At 32.6% G+C, this 11,352-nt stretch overlaps 1 protein-coding gene and 1 non-coding gene across 2 annotated transcripts; both read left to right on the top strand.

Moving 5' to 3' along the window:
• Positions 1–7,407: 7,407 nt before the first annotated feature.
• LOC145039210 (EPIDERMAL PATTERNING FACTOR-like protein 2) lies at positions 7,408–8,388 on the top strand. The gene is made up of 3 exons (XM_078987303.1): positions 7,408–7,724; positions 7,823–7,857; positions 7,935–8,388. Exons 1-3 carry the CDS (start codon positions 7,625–7,627, stop codon positions 8,187–8,189), a joined length of 390 nt encoding a protein of 129 aa, XP_078843429.1. The 5' UTR covers positions 7,408–7,624; the 3' UTR covers positions 8,190–8,388.
• A 1,805-nt stretch (positions 8,389–10,193) lies between these two features.
• Positions 10,194–10,296, top strand: LOC145044402 (U6 spliceosomal RNA). Its single transcript, XR_013681356.1, has one exon. It is a non-coding gene; the product is annotated as a U6 spliceosomal RNA (small nuclear RNA).
• Positions 10,297–11,352: the final 1,056 nt, after the last annotated feature.

Genomic DNA, 11,352 nt, shown 5'->3' with positions numbered 1-11,352 from the left:
AAATGATGGAATTTGATGAAATAAAAATAAAATTTAGAGTTTGTTAAACGTATTATATAATTGATCATATTTTGAATGTTATTATAAAATTATTATAATCTATTAATTAGATATGTTGCCCATGTTCCGTATGAATCGTGTGTGTTTGATTTGAGTGTCTTTTTTGTTAAAACATGCATGTAAGATAATTAAAACCCTATTTTTCACAGACGGAGACAGATAGATAGAGGCAGAAAAAACAAAAAAAATAAAATAAATATGCGGTCCAATATATAAAAAATATACTAAAAGAAGAAAATGACAGACGACAGAAAGTGCAAAGGGATAGGAAAAAACAAAAAATACATAAATATAAGGACAAACCCGGACTTTGTCCCGGATCATTTTTTGTGTTTTTTTATCAAAAAATATAAAAGTTTAAAATGTAATGATCAAAAGTGTCAGAATGACTAAAGAATTAAAGGGGTTGAAATTACCAAGTTTTTAGAAAAGTGACCAAAGTTGTCAATTATTTAAAGTTTTGTGGCCACACTTTGAATATTAAAAGATTACTAAAAAAATGTAAAAATTTTGATTCTAATGACCATAAATGTCAAAATGACTAAAGAATAAAGGGTAAAATTGACAAAAAAAAACATGTATATTCACTATTCCTAACTTTGGACTTTTTAATATATATATATATATATATATATATATATATATATATATATATATATATATATATATATATATATATATATATATATATATATGTAACGACCCGTTCCCGGTATGTTAATTCATTAGTAATTGTTTTAAAGATTTGCAAGAGGGACTCGGCGAGTTCATAGCCTGACTCGCCGAGTAGGGTCGCGACTTCGAGCACGTGTTAGCTGGTGACTCGGCGAGTCCATATCCCGGACTCGGCGAGTCCATATCCCGGACTCGGCGAGTCCATCCGTCTGGGTGAAACCCTAAATCCCCGGGTTGCCCACTATTTAAGTCACCTTATAGCCCCCATTCTCGCCTCCTTCACCCTCTAAAGCTGTGAGAAAACCCTAGTTCATCCTTGAGAGTTTGTAAGTGATTTTGTGTGATTTTGTGAAGGCTTGAAGAAGGAGAAGAAGAAAGGAGCAAGGAGAAGAGGTGGAGTGCCAAGATCCAAGGGCAAATCTGAGTTATTTGAGGTATTTTCGGATTTCCCCTCTTGTTTTATGCTTTAAACCTCCATTAGAACTCTTCTAAGATCTAGTTGATGCTTGTTCCAAGCCTTATGATTGCATGAATGCCCTAACAAGCCGAGATATCCTTAGATCTATTCATTGAGAGGTCCCATAGTCCAGATCTGTTGCCTTTATGAGGATACTTTGCATATTAACCCTATATCTATCCCTTTTATGCATCTTTTAGCCTTATTTCCCTTGTTCATGTGTTTGTACACGTAAAGTTGGAAACTTTACGTGGTAAACCAGCTTATTAGACTCAGATCTATCATTGGTATGTGTTGGATTCAAGCAAAATCGGGTGAAAAACAGTTGCATGGCGGCAACTCGGCGAGTCAGGAAGAACGACTCGGCGAGTTGAGTCGCGAGTCCCCGATTCCTTCATTTTTAGCAGTGTTGAGTGGAACCAGTGAGTTAGAGAGTGGACTCTGCGAGTTGAAGGTAGACTCAGTAATGGAGGGACTCGGCGAGTTGTTCATACAACTCGGCGAGTCCAAGGCAATCTTCTTAAGATCAAGAACAACTCATCGAGTACGTTCATACGGCTCGGCGAGTCGGATGAAGATTGTCTGAGTTCTTGGATCAAGAGGGTACTCGTCGAGTCGATGCCATACTCGACGAGTAGCAGCGAGTAGGACTGAAAAGTGAGAGTAGGACTCGGCGAGTTGGGAGGCCCAACTCGGCGAGTCAGTCCAAATGAGAGTGATTTTGACCAACGGTAAAAGAGTCATTTTACCCAAGCTCAGTGTTTAGTATTTGATTGAGTGTGTTTATGGACTTGTAGCCGGGGAGATACAGGAGCAGCCGCAGTTAGTTTCCAGAGCCACACACTCAGCAGCCAGTTTACGAGGTGAGTTTCCTTCCAGTAGGGACGGGTCTAAGGCCACAATGCCGGCCCGTTCAGTTAGCAGTAGTTTCCGGACTTTGATCCGATGCAGTAGCTAGTATGTTTGATGCCTTCGTGGCTCAGACAGGATTTGTGTGCTATGTTTTATGTGTTATGTATTATGTGTTCCGGGCTACGGACCGATGTAGTATGCAATATATGTGTTCATGCTAGTTGTTATGTTATGCTACGCTATGCTCAGTCAGTTAGTTCCGGACTTCAGTCCGATGCAGGGGACAAGGTCCCAGTCGGTTCCGGACTTTGGTCCGATGCAGTTAGTTCCGGACTTCGGTCCGATGCAGTTAGTTCCGGACTTCGATCCGATGCAGTTAGTTCCGGACTTCGGCCCGATGCAGTTAGTTTCGGACTTCGGCCCGATGCAGATAGTTCCGGACTTTGGTCCGATGCAGGGGACAAGGTCCCAGTCAGTTCCGGACTTCGGTCCGATGCAGTTGCCGGGCTTCGTCCCGATGTAGTGGGCAAGGCCCAATATGTGTTTATATGTTATTGTATGGTATGTGGTAGTTTGGGGGAGCTCACTAAGCTTCGTGCTTACAGTTTCAGTTTTGTTTTCAGGTACTTCCGCAAGCAAAGGGAAGAGCTCGGGGTGACGACATCGCACACACCACAGCTTTAGCTTTTAGCCTGGGATTGATTTAGTTTGTTTTGATTTGACGTAGTATGATACAGTTTCCGCACAATGTTTTCTATTATGTTGGAATACATCACGTATGGTTTTATTATATGACACTCTGATTATGGTTTTGATTATATCGAAAAACGAAAATTTTTGGGTTGTTTCAATATATATATATATATATATGTATATGTGTATATATATATATATATATATATATATATATATATATATATATATATATATATATATATATATATATATATATATATATATATATATATATATATATATATAGAAAAAGTGAATATGTGGTTGTTAGGTACCTAAACTTAGGTACGGAACCTTTTAAACGATGTAGTTTTAAACAAAACAAATTCAATTTGATTTTCTCTTAGTTTTGTTTTAATAGAATACCATTGAATTAAGTACAATTATGCAATGAAAAAGATCAATTATATATATTTTTATTGCAAATAATTATTGAAGTTTATAGAGAAAATAAAAAATCAATATTTTTTAACGAATATAAATTAAGTGTTTTGTCTTTCAATTGAAAAAAGTTATATCTAATTATTTTATGAAAACTTGATTGAGTTATGACATGTTTTCTTTTATCTTTTATTTTATTAGTTTTCATTTAGAATTTAGTAAGGTTGATTAAATGGTCACAACTTTTAATACTTTAAGTTCTTAGACACAATGAAGCAAAAGAACATAAATTTGATCGATTTAGTAAATCACATGATTAAGAAAAGAATAGTAAAAGATATATCATGATTAGTTTTGATATAAATGGGTAAAAACTACATTGTTTGGAGGGTTCTATATATAAGCTTAGGTACATGACAATCACATATTCCCTAAGCCCATATATATATATATATATATATATATATATATATATATATATATATATATATATATATATATATATAAACATTTGTGAAGTAATTACACAATTAAAATATTGTAGTATGTTGAAGGCTTTTCTTATGTATATTGCCGGATTCTCTCAAACCAGAGATCATACGTTCAATTCATAATATAAGATATAGTCTGTATTAAGAGTATGTTAGTTTGTCTTTAAAAAAACTGTCTCAATCTCCAAACATTTGCAAAAATACGACACATAAGGATTACTATTCGGATAAATTGAATCATTCAGTTAGATAATAGGGTGTGATTCATCATATTTATTTACGAGATTGAATAGACTACATACATTACCATGTATAGTTCTTTTACCAATTATTTTACTCTTATACTAATATTAGAGAAATACGCTTGAAAATCATATTCCCGTGTAAATAGAAATTGCATATATCAAATGAACCCGACTCATTTGCCTTCAAAATACCATCTTTTGAAGTTGGAATATGTGTTTCTTATTTATATGGTCAGGATGATGATGCCATAATATAATTGATTCCTTTTGGTGTTATCTTTATAACAATTCATTTATAGAAACAAATAGTTTTAATCCATAAATATCATTATCAAAATATATTCTTAATACATAATACATCAATTCAAAACATGAATATAAACATTCACAAATGATAAGTAAATATGGATTGCTTCAAAATTTGCAACTGTTACAATGTTCTTAACAAGAACAATTGTTATATCTTCAGTCTGAATACCAATTTGGTTGTAATTAGTTGTTTACTTCTTTTAAACATTTGCACATTATATCGAATATGAGTGCCACATGCAATATCATATACTCAAGTGTATGGTGGAAAAGCATATAGTTTTGTCATATAGATACCTAAAGTGTCGGGCTTACCAGACATCCTCAACTTAGTGAGATAAAAGAAGTAGTTCCTATTTCAGTGTCTAGTTTCTCTACAATGGAAACAAGATCCATCATTAGGGTCTTTTATTCATTTCTTGAGTTTGTTGTCTTTCCTTTTTCTGAACCATAAGCTTCTTAGAGAACATATTGTGACTCTTTTAGAAATTGTTAACATCCAACCTTTGAGACACATCAATGGCGTCACAATAATCCTTCCACTAAGCCTTTTAGAAAATATAATCTCTACAAGTTACAAAAATTATAACCATCAAATGTTTATGTCTCATGTAAATTATCAATAGAAAAATGTGACATGGTTGTAAGAGGTGCTTTTGCAGTCATCTACAAAATTTAATACAATTTCATTTAGTATTTTCAGTATATAAGTATTTAAAAATTCATACCTTTTTTTATTTCTAAAACATTAATTAACTAAAGTCTTGGATCAAAGTTGCAAAAAAAACAAAATGATTATGTAACCTTTATCCCATCCACTTAATCCAATGAGGTAGGTAGTGATAATTAATTTCATCAAATGTAATTCCTATCATATAGGATCCTAAAGCAACCTTTATTTAACATATTGAAGATATGGTGGATAACCTATTGATCCATGTTCAAATCCTGGCACCACTCAGCCCTTGTGGCCATGGAGGTTCGCCTGCAGTGACTCCAGAGCATGAGGCAAAGCTTTATGTTTGCAACGGGGGATTAGTCGGTGCGCGAAAGCTGGCCCGGAAACCCTCGTTAGGGAAGTTCCCTTTCCAAAAAAAAAGAAACCTTTATTTAACATGACATGTTTTATCCTTCTATGTCTTAGGCATCTTAATATTAGGTGACATTTATCACACAAGATTCCCGATCAAGTCAGCCTACTTGAAAAGCAAGTGATTTTGAAAGTTAACTAATGATTATGTGACATTTATCCCGCTAGCTAATATGAAAATCACCTCAGCCATCATAAGACAAAATCCAAATTGTTAGATGACCCATCTGAAAGATCTATATGCCTAAAAGTCATTATAGAATGATATTTGCTACTACCATATGATCTTATAGGATCACACGTTATAGAAAGTTATCACTTATTGATTCTTTATTAGAATTTGATTACTAATAAATATTATCAACATTTTTATTTATTTGGAAGATTATTATTTATGGAAATAACATTTTTCTAAAGAGAACACAACTAGTAAATCATAAGGTATGAGTTTATATGTTGTGTACATCTTTTTGGACACCTTATTGTCCATCTATATAAATGTGGAGGTGGCCATAGTACGAAGATGCAACTAATACTCATGAGTAGTTAATGGAGATTAAGTATTGTCATTGTGTTCGAGAGTGAGTCGAGCCATAAGAGATACAATTGTTGAACATCCATACTAGGGCTCAAATTGTCGACTTATTTACCAAAGCCTTGGGGCTCAACAATTCCAATTATTGCTTGACAGGTTGAGCATTCAAAATCTTCACAATCCAATTTGAGGGGGATATTGTATATATTTTTATTCTTATCGTATATTCCTTTTCTCAGTATCAGCCTTGATTAGATGAAAGATTTTCTCCTTCTCTTTGTATTTGCCTTGATTAATTGAAAGATTTTCTCCTATCCTTTGTATTTCTTTTGGCTATATAAGTTTGTAACATTTGTACAATTTTAATACATAAAATTATCTATAATTCCCAATTTTTTCATTTAGCTAGGTGTACCTTAGATAATTTTTCTTTTTATGGATTTTATTTTTATTTTTCTGTGTAGTTTACTTTCAATCAATAATGAAATTATGGTACTACTCAGTCCTTGTGACTACGGAGGTTCGCCTAGAGTGACTCCGGGATATCAGACAAACCCTCATGTTTGTAGTGAGGTATTAGTCGATATGCGTAAGCTGACCCGAAAATTTTTGTTAGAGAAGTTTCATTTCCAAAAAAAATCCTAGATGTTTTCTCCATAATATTATAGTATATAATTTCATTGCCATTTACACAGTAATTTTTTGGTCGGTATTTTATTCATTTGAATGAAAATATTCAAAATGATGAAGTTGCTAATTTTGGAAAAAATGAGTGTTACATTACGGTATGGATTTCATGCCATCCGATTGCATTTGTGACAACATAATCAAAAACAAAAATGGTGGGATTTCTTTGGCTACCACTTTAAGAACATATATCTATCAAGAAAGTGCTTTTTGTTAAATTTTCAAGAGTGTTCAACATGTGCTTTACATTGTGGGTGGTCTTTTCTAAATCGTTGTCTTTATTCGGATGGTGAAACATAGTTTGGATGGTTCCTTTGTCTCTTTAGGATTTTGGGTGATTTATATCAAGGTACAACAATCAAACTCAAAATTGATGTAGTCTTTCATAGGTCTTGTACAATCACACTATTTGGATTGCAACAAACTAGCAATGCTCATTGGAGTTTCGACTTGTCAACCTTCAATTGTGTCAAAAATCCTTTATGCAAATAAACGAGCAACACTCAAAAGTGTTTCAATATATACGCAATCACCGACAATTTATATTAAGTCCTTGAAAGAGGCACTAGTACTGTCGCTTTCTTCTTTACCAATTTTATTTAGCTAAATGTTCGGTTGTTTTGACTTATAGTTAATAGATTAAATAGGCTCTCATGCATCATTCATGCATATTAAGTTCTCTATAAATTTATAAAACTAAAAACATATTGTCCTTAAAAAAGAAATTCGAAAGTAATTACTAATTAGCACAATTGTTTTGTTATGAAAACAAAAAGAAAATGACGTCAAGTTTGTATTAATGCCACATTTAGAAGCAAAAGTTTTGTTTTTTTATTGTTTGGAATGTAAGTATTTATAACTTCTACTAATCAAACACCCACACGTGTAGGATTCCATAATAATTGACCCCTCTGAGTTCTGATCTGCTCTCCTGCACTATCTCTACACAGATTTTATCTCACATATTCATAAAATCATCAAATACACGATACACAACACACACTCAAACGCCCTTTTCAAGATCAAATTCCACCAGATCTTCCAGACTTCACTCATTAAATCCTTCAGTTAACAGGAAGCATCACAACTCTACTACTCTATCCAGAAATGGGTTGTGGTCACAACCCTAACTTACTACACCATTTAACCATTTCTCTTCTCTTTCTCTCGATTCTATTCACAACCCAACTTAGATCCATCGCTCAAGGTAAATGGGTGTTGATCACTTTCTCTCAAAACACCCAAAAACTCAATCTTTTTTTTTTTCTTTCTAACTTTCTTCTCTCTTTTTCTCATTAATGGCAGGTAGAATGCTGGTAACACAAGCCACCCATTCTCAGGTAACCCCTCATATATCTCAGTCTTTCTTTCCTTTAGGGTTTCTTTATCTAAATTTGAAGTTCCTTTTTCTGTAAAGGTGGAAGACGAAAAGACAATACTAAGAGGGCAAATAGGATCAAGACCACCAAGATGTGAAAGAAGGTGTGGTTCTTGTGGTCATTGTGAAGCGATTCAAGTGCCTACAAACCCACAAATCAAGAATACTGCATCGAATGGAGTAAATAATCCAGCAGTGGGAGCTACAATAGCATATGCAAGAGGTGATTACAGCTCAAATTACAAGCCCATGAGTTGGAAATGCAAATGTGGGAGCTTTATCTTCAACCCATGAGATTATCTTGATCGATTCTATTCTTCATTGGTTACTATAACTAGTAAGTGTACATAATGAGGAGTTAAGAGTATTTGTTTGAAATCATCTTCTCGGAGCTCTTTGGTTTTTATGCTTTGAGTGTTGCCTTGTTCTTGGGGGCCTGATTTTTGTACTTGCTTCCTTTTGCGATTAATCTATTGGTTATAAGTATTATTTATCGTATGAGTATGTAGATATTGATGACGATTACTCAAAGCTTTGTGTATTAAAGTTGTTTTTTTGGAGTAATCTCCTGCTTATAGTCAAGCTAGGTGGTCATAAATAAATAGGACATTGATGAAAACCACTAAGATTTGGCTATTAATGTTGTGTGCATGTTGTCGTAAATCATTATTATTAAAAGTTAATAATTTTCTTTTACTTGTTTAGTTATTACTATAAAACAAGAAAATATAAAAGTTAAAATTATTAAATTTAACCTAGAAAGTTGATTGGGTACATGAAATTGATAATTTGGATTATACAATTCTTTTTTTTATTATTGTTATTAAATACAACCCAGAAAGTTCGTTGGGTAGATAATTTGGATCATATAATTCTTTTTTTATTATTATTCTCTCTCGATATGCTAAAGTTAAAATTGTTAAATTTAAACATAGCAAGTTGGTTGGGTACATGAAATTGATCATTTGGATTATATAATTTTTATTATTCTTTTTCGATTTGTTAAGTAAAATAAGTACAAATTTTGAAGTCTATCTGAACAAGCTCTTTTTTATTTTGACCTCAACTGAAATTATGAAAAAGCCTATGTATTTGCTTAAATGACACAATTCATAAAAGTACATGAATATTTATCATGTAATTAATAACTATTTTTCCAATAAATGTAAAATATTATAAGCCATGTTTGTAATACTATCCGGTGTCGTCACATTACACCCCGGAGCCACATAAGCACCGTCATCAAACATCTTACAGGCATCCTAGCCACGTCACCTCTCGGGGATGGAGGGATTTTCACGATTGTGAAGAGCTTACACATCAACATAACACCCATGGCAAGAGATGAACACGAGAAAGTAAAACATATTAAATGCTTTTGACTTTCAAGTTCATAAAATGAAAAAAAGGAAATTGTCGGATACTTAATTCGCTTGAAAAAGAACTTATTGTACGAATTTGATAAGTCACTCGTTAGTCATCTGTTAAATAACTTGTATTGAAATGTATCGTTTATTTTAATAAAAAGTAAGATTTATTTGAAGAGAAGATTGTGTAAAGAATGAAAAGTTTGGTTGGTTGGAGAGTTGGTGTAAAATTGAAAGAAAAAATGTTTTTAGTGATAAAATAAGAGTGGATAGCGTGTAGAAGTAGGAATGAGGATATATCAGACACCGTTAAGTCTTTGTTACATCTGTCCTTTCCCCATCCCAATTCAATGCTCTTTTTATTTATTTTATTTATTTATTTATTATTTTCACCTACTAAAAGCAAATCAGAGTTATAATTATATATTCATACTTTTTTAATTTTTTATTAGGGTATTTCCAACTCCTTGTTATAGTTTATACTAAACTTATTTTGATACTAAACTCTATACTAAAATGCTCTAACCTCATATTAAACCTATCATTATATATTATATTTAAGGGATAATAATTTAGGAAGATAATAAGGTTTTCAGTTTGTCCGTATTAGGTCACTAAGGTTTTTTTTTGTGCGTATTAGACCAATATGGTTGTTATTATCATTTAGAAATAGTCATTTTACCGGTTTTAACAGGTAAAAATGACTATTTTTAAACGGTAATAACAACCATATTGGTCTAATACGCACAAAAAAACCTTAGTGACCTAATACGGACAAATTGGAAACCTTATTACCCTCCTAAGTCATTAACCCTAATTTTAAAGACATTGAGAATATATGACCATCAACAGTAAACTACTTCGTTTAGAACTCGCGTCGTCCCATATAACCTGCTACTCTTCTATATGGCGAAGCTCTTCATCTATAGTCGTCCCTTTGGGGACATCCGATAAAATTGGAACGATACAGAGAAGATTAGTGTGGCCCCTGTGCAAGGATGACACACACAAATCGAGAAATGGTCCAAAATATTTTTTAACCCTTCGTCGTCTTCTCTGGAACCCTAATTCCCTTTTCAAATGCTAATAGAGTTCAAATGCAATTCTTACATTTCAGTAGTTCATCTATTGAAGTCATGATCAGACAACATGTGGATTATATTGTCAGATTGATCTTCTTGTTGATGTCTTCAACCATTTGTGGCAAGTAAGGGTGATCTTTCTTTCTATAAAGTCTCCTTTAAGTTTTTTACTTTTCCCGTCATTAAGTTTCATGCTTTATAAGCTTCCGTTTATGTGTTGTATATAATATGTATGTATTTGTTTATGTGCTAACTTTTTTATTCATTTTGCAACTTCAGTTTCTTAGTTCATGTTGTGGTTTTGCTTTTTATAAAATAATTGATAATAGACATCCTATACAAGTCCCTGTTGGTTTTACATTTCCATTCGTTATCAAATGTAGACATTGATAGGAGGTATCAAAGTGAGATTTTGTTTTTGTACATATGGATGTGTTCATGTAAACATTTAAATGACAAAAAAGAAGTTATTGATAAAATGTTGCATATTTATGTAATGAAGATCATCAATCATATGGGTTTCTGGACTTAGAAGTTCTAGAAGGGTTGTGAGATAAGTTTAAATGGAAGCAACTATTTTCAGTCAAACAAATCATTCACATTGATTAGTAAGCATGTTTTCTAAATAATTAGGGTTAATGACTTAGGAGGGTAATAAGGTTTCCAGTTTGTCCGTATTAGGTTACTAAGGTTTTGTTTGTGCGTATTAGACATATATGGTTGTTATTACCGTTTAGAAATAGTCATTTTTACCCGTTAAAACCTATAAAATGACTATTTTTAAACGGTAATAACAATCATATTGGTCTAATACGCACAAAAAAACCCTTAGTAACCTAATACGGACAAGCTGAAAACCTTATTACCCTCCTAAGTCATTATCCCTATATTTAAATGTAATGCTATACTATCCATTAACGATATCTTTTAAATATAAAATAATGGATTGAAAAGAATTAAATGATTGCATTAAATTTTTTACATTATAACTATAAATTTAAATTTAAA

This window comes from Lactuca saligna, chromosome 4, assembly GCF_052625555.1.
Source record: "Lactuca saligna cultivar CGN05327 chromosome 4, ASM5262555v1, whole genome shotgun sequence".
Classification (NCBI taxonomy): Eukaryota; Viridiplantae; Streptophyta; class Magnoliopsida; order Asterales; family Asteraceae; genus Lactuca; species Lactuca saligna.
Note: the sequence above shows the minus strand (reverse complement) of the source record. Positions and strands in the feature narration are given on the sequence as shown.